We start from the raw sequence: 19,140 nt of genomic DNA on the forward strand, positions 1-19,140 counted from the left end.
CACACACAACACACACATCACACACACACACACCACACACACACACACACACACACACACACACACACACACACACACACACACACACACACCACACACACACACACACACACACACACCACCAACACCACAGACACACAGAACACACAGAAATCCTACTTTCCCTAACCCTAAATCTAACCTTAACCCTTAACCTAACCCTAACCCTAAGCCTAACCTTAACCCCAAAACCTTAACCCTAAAACTATACCTAACCCTAACATCTAAACCTAACCGTAACTCCTAACCCCAACTTTAATTGTAAGCCTAACCGTAATTGTAACCCTAACCCTAAACCTAACCCCTAAGTCTAAAATAGCATTTTTCCTTGTGTCTAAATTGTCCTTGTTTTACTATCCTTGTGAGGACTTCTGGTACCCACAAGGATAGTAAAACAAAAACACAGACAGACAGACAGACAGACAGACACACACATGCATGTGCTGTAGGCATACTAACCAAATCTGTTTGAAGTCTTGGATAGGCGTTTCTTGGAATAGCGTTTCTTTATGCATGAAGTATTCATGTAACGTGTGGCATAGTGTGTGCGTGTGTGTGTGTGTGTGTGTGTGTGTTTGTGTGTGTGTGTGTACGCACACGCTCGTGTCAGTGTATGGAGACAGAGAAAGAGAGCGAGAGCACTTGCCGATCACACCGCGAGCAGCAAGCAGTAGAGTGCTGACACCTCGTATGGCTGTCGGAGGGAAAAGGGGCTGGGCTGAGAAGAGAGAGCGAGAGGGCGCAGGAGAGAGAGAGAGAGAGGAAAGGAGAGAGAGACACGGCAGGACAGCTGCCAGCATTTCTCCGGCAGCAGGAGCAGGATTGAGAGCCGGAACGGGAGCAGGAATTCTCCCCATTCCCCTGAAGCCCCCCTAGCCCAGGCTCCACACTGGTTCTCTCTCCCCCTCCTGGATGTCTCTGACTGCTGCCGCCTCCTCATCCCCACAACCAGAGGCACGGGGCACAGGGAAGGACACAGCCACCAGGACTCCCTGCTACAGCCACACGGCAGAGATGTAACAGCATGGATCAACTGGGAGAGAGTAACAGAGGGAAGAAATAAACACAAACCAATTGGATGTTGGATGAAGAGAGAGGAGAGAAGTTAAAGGGAAGAAAAAGGAGAAGGTAAAAAAGGAGAGGCTGAAAGAGAAGAGGACAGAAAAAGAGAGGCTGAAAAAGAAGAGGACAGAAAAGGAGAGGCTGAAAAAGAAGAGGACAGAAAATGAGAGGCTGAAAGAGAAGAGGACAGAAAAGGAAGAGGCTGAAAGAGAAAGAGGACAGAAAAGGAAGACTGAAAAAGAAAAGGGCAGAAAATGAAATGCTGAAAGAGAAGAGGACAGAAAAGGAGAGGCTGAAAGAGAAGAGGACAGAAAAGGAGAGGCTGAAAGAGAAGAGGACAGAAAGGAGAGACTGAAAAGAAGAGGAAGAACATGAGAGGCTGAAAGAGAAGAGGACAGAAAGGAGAGGCTGAAAGAGAAGAGGACAGAAAAGGAGAGAGTGAATTAGAGAGAGATAGGAGTAAGACCCTCTTGCCAAAGTGCTGGAGAATCTGCTTCTATTGGAGGTATTGGTTCTCTGAACTGAGACTGAACTTGAGAGGCGTGGACACAGAACAGGTGTTTGTTTCACTGGAATATGTACAGAGTACAGAGAGGTGCTTTTCTCCCCTCTGATCTCTTCTTCTCTGACTTCTCCTCTCGCCTCAACCTGAACACCTGTCTGGACCCCCTCACTGGGACCTCTTTACTATCCACCCCCTCCTCTCCAAGTCAGCTAGGATGACGTTGGTGCCCACCCCGTCCCCTTTGCTCCTTACAAACCGTTGTGAAATCAAGTGGAACCCTCGATAATTGTATTCAGAGTAAAAAGGACCCCCCTTGCCCCAGCAAGGGATCGGCCCCGCCTCTTTCTGCTTCTCTCTGTGTGTCTCTAATGCTAAAGTAATGGAGAACCTTGGAAATGGAGACATGAACTCTAAAGTTGAGCTTGAACACTTTTGCGCTCTTTGACTATGACAACTAACTAGATAATGGATTGGAAAGAGCTGTAAGTACTAACAATCTCTCTGTCTTTTCCACTGTCTTTTTATTAGATTGTCCAATAGTGCCCAAATACATTGTAGTATTTTAAGTTAACCTTCATAATTTGACATGCACGTTGTAGAAAATATTTGAGAGAGACTGAAGCTGGTTGTTTGCTTCCTACATACAGTGCTGTGTTGCTTGATAATCCTCTAACTTGCAGAATCTCTCTCCCCTCTTCTGTGTTGCGCTGAAATGCAGTTAATGTGTTTGAGCATGCATTCAGACCCAAGGTGTGTGTACTGAAATGCCTTCATTAGTATGGAGATGTGTGTTGAACAGGTGGGCAAGCTGTAGTGGGTGAGGGAATCTGAGCCTCTCCTCCCTGCACATGTTCCATTGAAGGTGAGAGGGAAATAGAAAGAGAGAGAAAAGAGAGGGAAAGCCATGTGACAAGCAATTAATTTCCCCATTAGGGTGTGTGTGCTTTGTTACAGAGGCGAGCGCTCACTGTTATTGCTTATCGCCCATTGAGTGGCTCTGACGGAACAGCAGAATACAAACCTGACTCTCTTGCCTTTCAAGCAGACACACGTGCCTTTTCTTCTCATTGTGTGACTGGCTTTAACCCTCAAGGTTACAGGCATACCCTGCAATGCCGTATGGGCTCCCAGAGGGACAGGGGGGAAAAGCGAAAAAGGGAACCTATGAATCCTATCTGAATGTTAATTGTATTTTACTGTTTATTGCTGTGTGTCTTTGTCATGTTGGCAGATTCCTTGCATCTCTACAATAGCATCTCAATGTGACTAATATGAGAGAGAGAGAGACTTTCTGTTGAACAATGAATGTGTAATGCAGCCTCCCTTTCATACATGTGCAGACTGAAATGTGCAGACTGACATGTACACAAGCACACACGCACACCAAATGACACACACACACACTACACTGTATGTGCCGAGTTTCTCTTTATTTTTTACCATCTCACATTCATCTATTCCATCTCATTTTCTCCCTCACACTCTCTTCCTCATGCTATCATACACAGGCTGGTCCCTGGGGAGAGCCTCCTCCTGTAGCCCTCTTGGATGCAATAATTATTCCATCAGCCAGCGGTGTGTTCCCTGATTGTGCTCTTGGGCTGTCGCTGCATGGGACGTGCTGTACTGGGGAGGGGGCAAGGTGGGGAGGGGTGTGGCTGTCACTCCAGGGAGTAGAGAGGGGTATATTTTGGCAGCAGCCCACCCTGTCCGGAGGAGCCCAGAACAGGACTAATGAGCTCAGGATGTTGGGCTCTCAGGCAACAGCCTCTCACTGAGAGAGACACACATGAACTGTCTCTCTCTCGCTAGCTGTAACCCCCCCCTCTTCACATTTCTCCTCTTTTCATCACTCATACCATCTTTATTTCTCTCTGTCACTCTCTCCCTCTTATTGACAACGGCTTCTTTGTCTCTTGCATCTCTCTGATTCYTAACTGTGTAACTGAAAAGCGTTCAATGCATTGAATTTCCTGTGCGTATTCCTTTACTCTGACCTTGACTTTAAAGATGAAGTTTGGGGGTAACTGATACACAGTGGTGCCATATCACTGGCTGTTATAAGTGTGGCTGACTGTTACAGAGCTGGTAGAGTTGCAGTCAGATATTGGCACTGTCTTGCGAGCAGCAAGAGTTAAGACTGAAAGGAATGCATGCGTCTCACTCAGCTGGCCAATCTATTCTTCTCCAGTGCTCACTCTCCGCCTCCGAGAGAGCGAGAAGGATGACAGTGGATTTGAATTAGTCTTATCACAGAGCTAAACGCCAGAACAGCGGAACTGCTTAAAGACAACCACTTAATGAGACGCAGGGTCTAACTAGTCCACAGTACCAGGAGAGATCTATTTCTCTCACTCTCCTCACCAAATCTGTCCATCACGGGACTCAGTGAATGGGAGATTCTGGAATCAGTCATTGGTTCCATGGGACATGATCAGGAGCCCCCAACAATCTTTATACCAGAGTAACGTATGAAATAGCACAACGTTTCTTGTCACAATCACTTTTCCATTGCCTGTAAGTAGGGCTGTGGCGGTCATGAAATTTTGTCAGCCGGTTATTGTCATGCAAATATCTGCCGGTCTCACGGTAAATGAGCGTTTATTAACATAAACATGTTTAGCATCTCCAGGCCTCATGCATACAAGCTGCTGATGCATGCCTTTGGAACATTTACATTTTAAAAAGTCAAATACATTTAATATACACCATCACAATAAATCCATAATTTATTTTAGGCAGATCTAAAGAAACATGAAGAACAGAATATGAATCAGTCTATTGTATGTTATCTGGCTATGCGCCATGCTGTAGGCTGTAGGCTAGTTCATTTAGCAGACAAGATATGTTTATAAGTCACGTGCCATTATTTTATATTATATGATTCTATACTAAAAATAATATAATTGAACTGAATAAAATAGAAAGGATATTTTTCCCATTCCTGAGCGAGTGTGCATATGAAGTGGCTATGTTGAGCGTAAAAGTAATAATACACTAGATTGAGTTATTTGGCCAAATTTGTTTTGAATAATACAAACCGTAGAATGTCTTAGAAATCAAAACATACATGGGCTGCATGGTGTGACTGTAGGCTATTGACTAATCAAAAAAGCTTTAGCTCTATTACATGCCTCAGGCTGCACACGCTGTTCTCTCATCAAGGGATCATATTTTACCCAACAGACTATTCTCAATTTAATCTTGTCTTTAATAATATGTAAAATGTGTTGGTCCCATGTTTCATGAGCTGTAATAAAATATCCCACAAAAAGCTTATTTCTCTCATTTTGTTCACAAATTTGTTTACAACCCTGTTAGTGAGTGTTTCTCCTTTGAAAGATAATCCATCCACCTGACAGGTGTGGCATATCAAGAAGCTGATTAAACAGGATGATCATTACACAGGTGCACCTTGTGCTGGGAACATATCTAAAATGTGCAGTTTTGTCTCACAGCACAATGCCACAGATGTCTCAAGATTTGATGGAGTGTACAGTTGGCATGCTGACTGCAGGAATGTCCTGTTGCCAGAGAATTGAATGTTCATTTATCTAACATAAGCTGCATCCAACGTCATTTTAGAGAATTTGGCAGTACATCCAATCGGCCTCACAACCACAGACCACGTTTAACCATGCCAACCCAGGACCTCCACATCTGGCTTCTCACCTGCGGGATCGTCTGAGACCAGACACTCGGACAGTTGATGAAACTAGGTTTGCACAACCRAAGAATTTCTTCACAAACTGTCAGAAACCRTCTCAGGGACGCTCATATGCGTGCTCGTCATCCTCACCAAATCAAACTTTATTTCTCACATGCGCCAAATACAACAAGTGTAGACTTTACCGTGAAATGCTTACTTACAAGCCCTTAACCAACAGTGCAGTTCAGGAAGAAGAAAATATTTWATAAGTAGACTAAAATAAAAAGTAAGAATAAAAGTAACACAATAAGAACAACAATAACGAGGCTATATACAGGGGGCACCGGTACCGAGTCAGTGTGCAGGGGTACAGGTTAGATCACAATTGGTTGGGAGAATGTAAAACGTCAGCCATGTTCTTCAGCGCCATCTTATTCTGTACCAGGGTCTTGACCTGACTGCAGTTCAGCRTCRTAACCGAATGCCCACCTTTGAATGCAACTGGCACGCTGGAGAAGTTTGCTCTTCACGGATGAATCCCAGTTTCAACTTTACCGGGCAGATGGCAGACAGCGTGTATGGCRTWRTGTGGGTGAGCGGTTTGCTGATGTCAACGTTGTGAACAGTGTGGCCAATGGTGGCGGTGGGTTTATGGTATGGGCAGGCATAAGCTACGGACAACGAACAAAATTGCATTTTATCGATGGCAATTTGAATGCACAGAGATACCGTGACGAGATCCCGAGGCCCAGTGTCGTGCCATTCATCCGCCGCCATCACCTCATGTTTCAGCATGATAATACACAGCCACATGACCAAGGATCTGTACACAATTCCTGGAAGCTGAAATGTCCCAGTTCTTCCATGACCTGCATACTCACCAGACATGGCACCCATTGAGCAAGTTTGGGATGCTCTGGATCAACATGTACGACAGCGTGCTCCAGTTTTCTCTGCTATCGCACGGCAAACGGTATTGGAGCGCCAAGTCTAGGACCAAAAGGCTCCTTAACAGCTTCTACCCCCAAGCCATAAGACTGTTGAACAATTAATCAAATGGCCACCGGACTATTACATTGACCCCCCCCCCCCCCATTTGTTTTGTACACTGCTACCTATACAAATTACCTCTAACCTGTACCCTGGCACACTGACTCAGTACAGATTGTATTTAGCCTCGTTATGATTATGTTATTGTGTTACTTTTTATTATTTTTTACTTTAGTTTATTTGGTAAATCTTTTCTTAATTCTTCTTGAACTGCGCTGTTGGTTAAGGGCTTGTAAGTAAGCATTTCACGGTAAGGTCTACACTTGTTGTATTCGGCGCATGTGACAAATAAAGTTTGATTTGATTTTTGATTTGATATCCAGCAACTTTGCACGGCCATTGAATAGTAGTGGGACAACATTCCACAGACCACAATCAACAGCCTGATCAACTCTATGCAAAGGAGATATGTCGCGCTGCATGAGACAAATGGTGGTAACACCAGATACCTACTTTAAAAAAAATGATGTTTTTGACCAACAGATGCATTTCTGTATTCCCAGTCATGTGAAATCCATAGATTAGGGTCTAATTCATTTATTTCAATTGACTGATTTCCTTATATGAACTGTAACCAAGTAAAATCTTTAAAATTGTTGCATGTTGCATTTATATATTGCGTTTATATATTTGTTCAGTGTAGAATGGCCCATTATCAAACAGGCAGCAACAGAGGCAGGGAAAAAAGGACATGYCATCCGTATATATGCACTCAAATAGYGAATGGAGGCTGCTTTCCTTCAGTTCGTTCTTAAATCATGCCRGGTAGGCTAATCCGGTTTTATAGCRRAGCTGCTGAGAAATAAATATAGTAGCAGCTGGGATCGTCGTCTTTTTAGTGGCAACCACACGGGATATAGACATGTCTGGGTTTATAAGAACACTTATTGCACTTCACACATCAACCATTGTTTGAGGAGAATGCAGCCTCGCTGCGCGACAGGTGATATTCCGCCCAAACTCTGTGTGCCAAGGAAACGCACGGTGGTGAGATATTCTGTAGTTAAACTTCTCTAGGATAGGGGRCAGCATTTTCACGTTTGGATGAAAAGCATAACCAAATTCAACTGCCAGCTACTCATCCTCAGAAGATAAGATATGCATATTATTAGTAGATTTGGATAGAAAACACTCCGAAGTTTCTAAAACTGTTTGAATCATGTCTGTGAGTATAACAGAACTTATTTAGCAGGCGAAACCCCGAGGACAAACCATTAAGATTTTTTTTTTGAGGTCACTCTCTTTTCAATGGATTTTCATTGGGAATCCAGATTTCTAAGGGACCTTCCTGCAGTTCCTACCACTTCCACTGGATGTCAACAGTCTTTAGAAATTGGTTGAGGTTTTTTCCTTTKTGTAATGAAGAAGTTCAGCCATCCAGAACGAGGGTAACTTGAAGTGTACTGTTAGATAGAGGCGCGTGACCAGAAAGCTAGCTACAGTTTGTTTTCCTCCTGTATTAAACACAGATCATCCCGTCTTCAATTTTATTGATTATTTACGTTAAAAAATACCTAAAGTTGTATTACAAAAGTAGTTTGAAATGTTTTGGCAAAGTTTACAGSTAACTTTTGAKATATTTTGTAGTCACGTTGTACAAGTTGGATCCGGTGTTTTTCTGGATCAAACGCGCCAAATAAATTGACATTTTGGATATATATCGACGGAATTAATCGAACAAAAGGACCATTTGTGATGTTTATGGGACATATCGGAGTGCCAACAACAGAAGCTCGTCAAAGGTAAGGCATGAATTATATWTTTWTTTCTGCGTTTTGTGTCACGCCTGCAGGGTTGAAATATGCTTCTCTCTCTCTGTTTACTATGGTGCTATMCTCAGATAATAGCATYGTTTGCTTTCGCCGAAAAGCCTATTTGAAATCTGACATGTTGGCTGGATTCACAACAAGTGTAGCTTTAATTTGGTGTATTGCATGTGTGAATCCATGAAAGTTAGATTTTTTTATAGTAATTTATTTGAATTTGGCGCTCTGCATTTTTACTGGCTTTTGGCCAAGTGGGACSTTAGCGTCCCACATATCCCAGAGAGGTTTTAAAGGTAATATCAGCCAATTAATTATGAAAATTTAAGAAATGTCCTATTACTAGGCTATTCMAAATCAAATATAAAATTCGCTGTAACTGAAGGCTAACTCTGTAAGCCACCCTGCACATCAATGAACCAACAGCATCGCCTAGGCCAATACCTTCTCTCCCAGACTCATGGATAGAAATTTAGGAGTGTAGAATAAGGTAACCAGTCCATCCAATATGCATAATAATACAGTCCACACTCAAAGGTGATTACTAGAATTAGTTTAAATTTGCAGTATAGGCTAGACCAATTATGTTCCAAAGACACCTTAGATATTTTTATATATGTTTTTCTGCCGTGCATAATATGCTGTAGGCTATTACACAATCATTATTTTAATTCAGGTGGGGGGGGTTTTCGGACTCATATAAGCATATGCATAAGCTCTAATGTGCTTATGGCTGTTCTACATGCAACATCTTAAATGCTTTGAGTTAATAATCACCTTAGAAAGCACTGTCCATTTTGTTGTGTTTGGTTTTGAAGCAACCTGTTGTTGAACTTCTTTCTTCAAACTGATCATCACAGTGAGGTGACAAAATGTTGCCTAATGGTGACTTTTAAAAGCATAGTACTGTTTTGATGATAAGTGTTTGATGTGATTTTAGATAGCATTTGYATTGATGTCAGAGTGGTTAGAGGGACAATAGAGTACTGAATACCAGACCATTACCGGCAGGTTGTTAGCAAGTTGGGTACTACAAACGCATGTCCATAGTGCATAAAAGGAGATTACCGTTACTCAACAGAATCACTGCAACAGCCTTACCTGTACAGTACAACGGCGACACAGCCATCCTTACCTGTCATGTTCCTGACAGGTGTGTCGTGTTTGACGAAGATAGATTTATTAATTTAGTGTACATTAGCACCATGACAAGCATCTGCTGGCCCACTGACAACACAGGTGTCATGGCTGCTTTTCTTATGTAGACACCTGCAAACCCCTGCTGCAGAATTGGGCTTCATTGTGTCTTTAGCAGTGCATGAGCAATTAGAGTGCTGAAATTAAAGCGTTTGAGAATTCTATGTTGCTGTTTTGAAGTGAAGAACTGAAGCGTTTTACAAAGCCTTGGCCCCAGGTAGGAAGTGGGGAGTTGAAAGGGGGGTAGCATTGGGAGTGGAGGAGTGTCGGGAGCGCGCTTTCCCTGTCGACTATGGAAGAAAGAGATGCCTGGTGGCTCCTATGAAGTTTATCTTCCTTCCTGCCCAGCATATTACAGATGGCTGGCTAAATTGTATGTTTTTGAAGTTAGGCTAAACTCTTGTGTTTGCTCCTCCCAGGGCAGCTCAGAAGCTGAACCTCTCGTCCAAGCGGAAGAAGCACCAGTCTCCCTCTCTGCTGCATTCCGGAGCCCAGCAGCCCTCCATCTACCCCACCAACTTCAGTGGCACCCTGCAGCTCTCACCGCCCCCCGCCCCACCATGCCTGCTTCACGCCGTCTCAAAGGTCAAGGAGAACCCCGGGATGGGAAAGGTAAGGAGCGACAGGCACACACACAGACACACACACACACAGACACATACACGTTGGTACATACACACACACACCCACATACATGCATATACAGTATGTATGGGTGACTGACATTTTAAATGGGAGAATGCACAGTGGCGACACATTAGTCTATAGGCAGCCAGTCGTCTGGTCCAGTACATACAGATGTGGGCAGATAAGCCTGCTGGAATGTCATGAATTCACTCAGTTTGTTTGGGACACATTCCTCCCTCTGAATGGACTACAGTTTGTGAGGGAAAGAAAATACAAAAATCCAATCAAATTCCCTTTAAAGGCTAAAAGTTTGCAAACATTATTACAGTGGATTTCTGCTAGCTGCGTTCCATAAACCTGATGATGAAATCGAGCAGGATGTCGGTGATTGGTCTGTCATTAGCGTTAGTGCTATATAAACACACCTTTCCTCCAGGGTTTATTGGGTATTGTTTGCTGGGCTGAGATTCTGTATTTATAGAGTAGAAGAAGTCCCCTAACAAGATTAGATCCCACCTGGTTGGGAAGTCGCTGCTTACTCTGCCAAATTTCCACACCATTGAGATTTTGTCCCATATTGTAAATCTCACTTCATAAAAGACAGGCGTTATTAAGAAGCTTCCTCTCCCTACACCTGATTTACTGAGCTAGACATCTGGGACAACCACAGGGTTGTTTTGAAAAGGGAAATCRGCTTGTTTACAGCATTGTTCTGAGTCTATAACCCCAGGTTTCCTCTTCATTAAGCACACTGTTATGGGAAACTCAATCTCTGTCATTGTGTCTCAGACATTTTTKAAGTTTGCAGTCACCTGGTTCAGACTACCAAGAGTTCACTGCTGTGAAACAATGCTTGTTTGAGGAACCGCAGCCAACACGATTTGAGTTGCCAACATTCTTTTGTCTGCGGTAGACAATTCATMCCAGCTCCTTTACACCTAATCTACAGTATGCGTTTCTGAATAAATKACTGAAGCAATGAGGGGAATGGGTGCTGTGATGTTTTCTTATGCATTTATTCAAGACACGCATATCCATCCATGAAGAGTTGATGTCAATGCTGACCCATACTACAGCCATTCAATGTGTTTTGTGGAGGGTTTGGACATGTACAGGGGTGGCTGGGGGAAAATCCCCGCTAATGGGTTTCTTGGTGGGATCAAGAGATATGGGAACAGGGCCATTAGCAGAGAGGCCCGAGGTGTTAAAATGCAGCGGCTCCAGCCGATCCTCGCCGGCCCTGGTATCACATCTCTGCCAATGTAAATATAGCAGCTCTAGACGTTAGCTATCGCTCCCTCACCCGGTTGGGTCAGCAGTCATATATGGAAGCCCGGTTTAAATGTCATAGCAAATGTAATTTGCTCAACATATGTACACGTCAGTCACGATAACAGCCACCCACGGAGCACAAAGAGAGTTTGCACTTGGCTGCCGGAACACTGGAGAGGAATTCCCTCTGTGGCAGAATGGGATCGCCACCACACATTGTTCCTTAGTGCCGGAGCCAGGATCTGTGGCAATACTTATAAACAAGCCATGGGAACAATAGACCTGTGTGGGCGTGCTGCGAATGACATAGGAGAGACACACAGAGGATGAAAGGACCAGTCTGAGGTGTAGGTTTTGCTGCCTTTGCAGAACGGGGAGGTGGGGGAACAGTTAGAGTTATAATCAGCTGCTCCATACCACAGAGCMTCTCACAGGCATCATAGTCATTTTGTTTTTTTGCGATGGAGGTTTTAGTTATTTTTATTGTCCCAGATTGAACTCCTTATCAATGTATGGTTGTTAAATCTCAAGCTGTTTGTAACCATGAAGGGGTGGGGGAGCGTGCCGATACACTGGTTCAGTGGATTGACTACCATTATGCTAAACCCTAAACACATTGAGCTTTCAGGGATTTTTCAGAGCGAGGAGAAGCACCATTATCCATTCCTCTGCCTGACAACAGAGATGTTTATGTCTCCTGTCTGTCATACTACAAGATAGTCAAGGTTGAGTTTTCACAATAAAATGTTGACAGAGTGAGTGAGGATGTTTCTCTTATCAAAGGAATCATCCGGTCCTACATGTTCTTTATAAATGGTATTGTAGTTGTCACAGAATAAAAAGTGTGAATTTGTTTGAGGGGGTTAGTCAGGGAGACTGACATAGATTAAAACACGAGCATACACCACACACACACAGCTTCACCTATAATGTGGTGTGCATGCAGATGAAACCTGCTCTCTCCAGTTCAGGAAGTGCCAACAGACACAGCTGGCAGAATAGCTCCACTTGTCATGGCCATAACATAGTTCCAACATTAGACTAGATGAGAGATGTCACAGTAGAGGTGTGCTAAATCAACACCTTAAACACGACCAGTGACACACCATCCTGTTAGGGTTATGGTGTATCGTGACAACTGAAGCGACACAGAATCTATGGACTCTAAGTTTAGACGCAATACAAACAGATCAGAGAGAGAGAGAGGCCATATGTTCCAATGCTACAGAGTTGCTCTTGGTCCAGAGAGCAGCCTGCTAGTTGGATAATCCCTCAGCATGGTGGTCGGCTCAGAGTCACAGTCATTACTGTTATGATTTACAATCTCAACCGTACACTGACACCATTAGGCTTTGTGTTGACTCCGTTCTCTCTCCATTACAAATTCCTCCCATGACTCCTGTTGCTGTGTGTACTGTATGTACCATGTTATCTGCCTCTTATATCTGTTTTTTTKGTGTGTGCTAACACATTTGCCATATTTACTTACATCTATGCTCTCTCTCTTTCCCTCTCCTCTCCTTGTGTTGCAGGTGAAAGTGATGATGCGTATCTGCCCCTCCCTGGAGGCTCCTGATTCGTCCGAGTCCATGTCCTTCCTGAAGGTGGACCCCAGGAAGAAGCAGTTGACCCTTTATGACCCCTCAGTCAACGACCACGCCAATTCAGGGCACAGGAGAGCCACCGTGGCCATCCCAAAGATCTTCGCTTTCGACGCAGTGTTTACCCAGGATGCCTCTCAAGTAAGGACCAAGCAGTTGCAGACTGTGTATGCTGGCTGGGGGCAGTCCAGGGACTTAGTGAAAAAATGCCTTTCTTGGGTCGGGAGCATTCTTCCCAGTATGGGCCTCAACAGCTGGGGCTTTTAAGTCTGGGGAATGAATTGAATTCAGTCCACTTATATCTAAGCTCTCCTTTCATAGTCCAGTTATATCTAACCTCTCCTCTCCCAGTCCAGACCTTACAGTCTAGTAGAACCATGGCCAAATTAAGATCAAAGTGGAAGGGYCAGACACTGAGGACATGTTTACTTGACGGTGATTGAGTAACAGCCAGGCAACTATGTTCTGCCCTCTAATCTCCCTATCGCTCTCTCTCACACACTCTCTATGTTTCTCCCTCTCTGTCTCCGTCAGGCGGAGGTGTGCTCAGGGACGGTGTCTGAGGTCATCCAGTCCGTGGTGAAYGGTGCGGACGGCTGCATCTTCTGCTTCGGCCACGTCAAGCTCGGTAAGTAAGCTCCTCTACTCCCCTCATCTGGCAAAGAAAAACACTATTTTTCACAGCCTGGTTCGATGTTCACATTCACAAATTGTTTAGTGGTGCATGGGAGTGAGCTGAGGAGAAGACAATATAGAGTTTGGATGAGCAAGGGCTAGTGAGAAATGGTGGTGAGGGGTGTCTTTAATYTTACCCACTGTCATTGACCTGGATTCTTCACCCAGTCTGAGGGGCTGTCATTTCTCAGAACAAGCTTCATTTTCCCTTTTGTTCTCCACTGTGCTCATTCTACAGTGATTGTTCCTTGAATCACCCCCTTCACAAGTTCTTATAGACACAGTAGATTCCCAATCAACTGTACCCAATCCAGACAGCATATTACAAGTCTTCTCAGTTTTAGGAGAGACATGAGCAGCAGGCTGTATTACTTGTATATTAATGTCTCCATCCGCCTTTCCTCTTACCCTCTCCTCCGTCTCCAGGCAAGACGTTCACCATGATTGGCAAAGACGGCTCCACCCAGAGCCTTGGCATTGTGCCCTGCGCCATCTCCTGGCTCTTCAAGCTCATCAACGAGCGCAAGGAGAAGACGGGCACGCGCTTCTCTGTCCGCGTGTCTGCCGTGGAGATCTGTGGGAAGGACGAGGYTCTGAAGGACCTCCTGTCTGAGGTGTCCATAGGAAGCATGCAGGATGGACAGTCCCCAGGGGTCTACCTGCGTGAGGACCCCATCTGTGGCACGCAAGTGAGGAAAAAAGGCGTCTAGACATGTGCCTGTTTTCTTGCCTTTCTTTGTTCTCCCTCTCCATTTMTCTCACTCTCCGTCTCTCTCTCTCTGTCTGGTATATATTAGTGTCTGTGTATTGATCTGATTCTCACTGCCATCTACCTCTGTCTGCCCCAAAGATTTAGGCCTTTGTATTGTCAGTTCTTTTATCTCCCAGGTCTTTCCTCTGTGTACTCTGAGCCCATATTGCCCTGCCTTACCCATCTCAATAATCCCTGCTCTATATTTTCACCAAAGCCATCCACAATATCGACGTCTTTTCCATACCTTTTTATTGACTCCCCTGTCAGCATCCATCAGCATCTATTACCTCTGTGTTAGCTCTGGTCCTCTGCAGCGCAATGGGACTAGTTGGGGGGATGGGGGATTGAAGGCACTGACAGGTGTTGTCGTCTGATGTTGTTTTTTGGGGTTCTGTGTGGACTGTGACTTCAAAGGCTGCCTGGAGTCCTGTGAAGCTCCTCATGGCTCCTCCTCCTCTTAGTAACCACGTGATGTGGCCTCCCTACTAGATGTCCCCCTCTCCCCTCTCTCCACACCTATCCACCACCACATCCGTGTGGAGGAAAGTGCCCCTGCCCCCTGCTCCTCCATTACTTCCCCTAATCCTCCTCCCTCTGTGTGCATATCTGTTTCCTTATAATTGCCCCGGAGACCCAATCTAATGGGCAAGAAATGTGTGCTTGGGTCCAATTAACTGTCTCCCCTCTCTCGCTCTCTCCTTTTTCTCTCTACTTCCTCTGTTCCCTTCTCACTCTTTTCCCTCACTCTCCAACTCCATGCTCTTTCCTTCTCTCTACCCCTTATCTTTTTTACCCTCCTCTTACCCTCTCTCCCTCCTCCCCACTCAGCTTCAGAACCAGAGCGAGCTCCGCGCCCCCACGGCGGAGAAGGCAGCCTTCTTCCTGGATGCAGCCATCGCAGCACGCAGCACCAGCAGGCCAGACGCAGATGAAGAGGAGAGACGCAACTCTCACATGCTTTTCACACTGCACATCTACCAGTACCGCATGGAGAAGAGCGGCAAGGGAGGCAGTGAGTACAACTACTACTACTACAACACTATTACTACTACACTTATAACACTATTACTACTATACTACATCTATCAGTACTACATGAAGTGAGGCTATCTCTGAACTCTAGTGTCACTCTGTGTGTCCTAGTGTCTTTGACTGTGATAGTTTCAGATTTTCATTCATAATTCTGCTATTCTATTAATAATTTCACTCGATTCAACAAGTGCTCTGACCTTTTCGATTCTTCCGCAAGAGATAAATGCACTGAACCATATTGCTGCACATGAACAGAAAAAATATTTCACTAGCTGATTATGGACTTTATCGAGTAAAAATAATGACCTACAGTAGTTTAATGATGATGACTTTATTATGCCTTAATGATAGTGTTAAGTAGCAGATGTAATTTCCCTCATCAGTTCTGGTGCTGATGATAGTACTTCAAGTGTCTGTGTTCCCAGAGGTAACCATCATAGCCATAGGAGACTGCACCACACTGGGCTAGATGGTGGATAAAGTCTGAATAAATCTGAATGGATAAAAAACCTCAAGCTTCTCATTTGTAATGTTTATGGATGGGTGCGCACTAGCCTCTATAAAAAAAGTGACTTGCTTGCATCCATGTGTTGTGCTAAGCGGAGGGAGAGAGTGCGCGCAGATTTTTAAAATGTAATTTTACCTTTATTTCAAGCACTCCATTTCTAAGTATGGCTGACGAGAGTTTAATGGTTCGCCGCCTAGTCTGAAACTCTGTAATTTTCTCCCAATCACGTGAAATAACATATCAGTGACCTACATTACATTACAATGTGCTGCCTCGCTGCTGAATAACATTTGGAGAAATTCTGCTCATTTTCCATCTACACTGAATTACTGTATAATTTTTTATTTTATAGCACAGCCCCCCAAACTAGTCATCATCTAAATGACAATTTATGTACCAAATACAGTGACTGTCCCCCTTGGTTTTGTATGCATGTGACAACAAGATCCTTTTATTTCTGGAACGTTATTACCTGTCTGTTAAACTGAGACAATCTCAGCCCAGATTTGAATCACTTCAGACCGAAAGGCTTACTTGTGAATAAATCAGACTGCCATGTCTGGTCCGGTTTGGGCTGTGCCACTCCTGCCTAAATGGCGCAGCAACAGCAGCACGTGGGAACCCTGTCTTCCTTCAGAGGGAGTGTCTGAATGTGTCTGTGCTGGGATATAACCTCACCTGGCTCTTCCTCCTGTGTCATCTACAGTGTCGGGCGGGCGGAGCAGGCTGCACCTTATAGACCTGGGGAGCTGTGAGAAGGTGTTAAGTAAGAGCAGAGACGGAGGGGGAGGCCTGTGTCTGTCTCTCACCGCGCTGGGCAATGTTATCATGGCTTTAGCCAATGGCGCCAAGCATGTACCTTACAGGTAGGGGAACTAGTACTGTACTTTTTATAACTTGATTATGTAAAACCAGTGTCAAGTATGAAGTCGAGTATGTAATCAAAATGTTTGAGACAAGTTTATTCATGTACATTTACCTTCACTATCAAGGCTGTGTTTATCTAGCTTGCTATAGATTTAAAGATATGTATCATTCCCAGCCATGTAGTTAATTTTATTTAACCTTTATTTAACTAGGCAAGTCAGTTAAGAACAAATTCTTATTTACAATGACTGCCTACACCGGCCAAATTCGAACGACGCTGGGCCAATTATGCTCGGCTTATGGGACTCCCAATCATGGCCGGTTGTGATACAGCCTGGATTTTGCTACACTATGGAATCAGAAATGAGGTCAATAGACAGATAACATTTAATTTGGGTAATGCAATGCATACTGAGAGCTCTATTTTACCAAACCTAATGCAATGGTAAATCTAAGTGCTGGCGGTGGCACTATAGGTTCGTGGGTGTGTCAGAAATATTTTAGCTATTTTCACCGCCACAATTATAGGCACATTTGCTGGCGGTGGGTTTTGCTGAAAACCAGTTAAGGGTGTGTCAAGGTTTGGCCCCTCACTGCCAATCAGAACATGCTTCATGGCTAAATATGTGGTGGCTTCAAGTTGTGTATTTACGGTCTTATGTATTGCATTGTCATCAACTCCAATTGGAATGTTAGTCCGTCATAGCCTAGTTTGTTAATTAAGTAGCCTGCCCCACATTTGCTAAATATGTTGAACATGTTTGCAGTTCTCCTTGTTCTAGTTGCATTGCTTCAATATGGAAATACATTGTTAAACATATGCTATAGTATTCACACTGATATAGGGGCTAGGCCTACTGTAAATTGCAGTCTGGACATGGACATGCCAAACGTAGTAAATAAGCAAGATTAAATTCCCAAGGCTGTTGATGAGGACTAAAATACAGTGTATAGCCTAATTGTTATCAAATTCTAATCAAAACKAAACAATATCTTGTTTTAAATAGGCTGTCTAAATACAGTTACAGCACCATAGTTGCTCCCTGTGGGCATATAACAACGTAACTTAGACCATGGAGGGTTTTACGCACATTCAAACTTTTCACAGAAGCTGGATAAAGATCCAATGTAAAGAGAAAGGGGGAATATCAATTCACCATTGTACTGCTCGTAAATGTAATGTTTTATAAAAATCTTACAGATCATATTTGCACTTCTCCAGAAATAGCAGACGGAATTGCATTGCATTCCAGCCATGTAGCCTACGTTATCACCATAAACCCATGGACGGGTAATATTTGTAAAAAGTTAGTTTTTTTGTTTAATTTGATTAATAACCAATCAATCTGATTTTTAAACCAACAGCAATATTTCTAAATAGTATCGGGTATTGGGCAGAAACCAATAGTTTTTTKGGGGAAACCAATAGTTTGTTTCTAAATAGGAGATTCACAAAATGCACATCTCTCTTCTATGGGTACTACTGGATAGGCTGCGCTTCTGCTCTCAAAATCCATGCCATTATCAGATGTGTTACCGTTAAGAGTCTTACAACTTCCCATTTAGCACTGCATGAAATTGTCCCTTTTGCAAGTGTTTTTAAGGACATTCCTCAAATATTGCCAGCCATCCCACCACAGTGGAAGTGAGCTGATGTTAGACAGGTAAATTACCAAACCTGGCGTTAGGGCTGGAAAATGCCAGTGCACCAGTTTTTACATGACAAAATTGCAAACTAACGTGCATTTGACATTGTGCCTCCTTACCGCCAGCCGAAAATAGAGCCTGTAGTGTAAAGGAAGTATACTAAGAGGTTAGAACCGAAAATAACAGTCGAAGAATATGAAATGGGTCTCTGGCACCCCAGACTAATATTACATGTTAAGGACATTGGTTGAATGTAAACCAACACTAACGTTTGTTTGCTAGTCATTAGCACAGACAGGGATATAAGGCACTGAAAAATCCTGCAGTTTCATGAGCAGTAATGATAACGATGGTGTGTGTGAACGTACCATCTCTAGGGACAGCAAACTGACGATGCTGCTGAGAGAGTCGCTGGGGAACATTAACTGCAGAACCACCATGATCGCMCACATCTCTGACTCCTCTGCTAACTACGCTGACTCCCTCACCACCATCCAGCTGGCCTCACGCATCCACCGCATGAGGAAGAAGAAGTCCAAGGTCTGTGTCTCAACTCGAAGAGCTTTCAGTATCATAGGCCGTAAACATTGGTATAGCCGCATGGGTATTCTCTATTTGAACATATTTCGATGAACACAGCACTTACTGTTTTGATGAGGGAAAGGCATAGATTCTCACAGTTATATACATTTTTAGTGATCTCAAGAGTGTATTACAGTGGTGTTATTAACAGAAGTTGCATTGTTCACCATTTCAGGACCATGGTATGAAATGAATCAGGGCCTCTGTTAATGCAAGGTTATTAGTGCCATAATTCAGAGCTAGTTTTTCTTGGCTTCTCAACACATAATCATGTAATCAATAGGGCTGCCTAAGGATTAGGGAAATAATT

General features: G+C 43.8%; 1 protein-coding gene across 4 annotated transcripts in view; it reads left to right on the forward strand.

The window, feature by feature from the left end:
- Positions 1 to 19,140, forward strand: part of LOC111963317 (kinesin-like protein KIF26A) — a 110,278-nt gene that overhangs the window by 81,228 nt on the left and 9,910 nt on the right. For 3 of the 4 annotated variants that reach the window (XM_023986658.2, XM_023986660.2, XM_070443369.1), the window contains 7 exons: positions 9,685 to 9,877; positions 12,697 to 12,906; positions 13,300 to 13,393; positions 13,867 to 14,129; positions 15,023 to 15,206; positions 16,441 to 16,600; positions 18,626 to 18,788. In XM_023986658.2, the coding sequence (XP_023842426.1) occupies positions 9,685 to 9,877; positions 12,697 to 12,906; positions 13,300 to 13,393; positions 13,867 to 14,129; positions 15,023 to 15,206; positions 16,441 to 16,600; positions 18,626 to 18,788 (1,267 nt within the window). Of the gene's footprint in view, positions 1 to 1,448; positions 2,089 to 9,684; positions 9,878 to 12,696; positions 12,907 to 13,299; positions 13,394 to 13,866; positions 14,130 to 15,022; positions 15,207 to 16,440; positions 16,601 to 18,625; positions 18,789 to 19,140 lie in introns of those variants that run through there. The other variant, XM_023986662.2, reaches the window with a different exon arrangement.

The sequence above is a fragment of the Salvelinus sp. IW2-2015 genome, linkage group LG4q.2, assembly GCF_002910315.2.
Source record: "Salvelinus sp. IW2-2015 linkage group LG4q.2, ASM291031v2, whole genome shotgun sequence".
NCBI lineage: Eukaryota > Metazoa > Chordata > Actinopteri > Salmoniformes > Salmonidae > Salvelinus > Salvelinus sp. IW2-2015.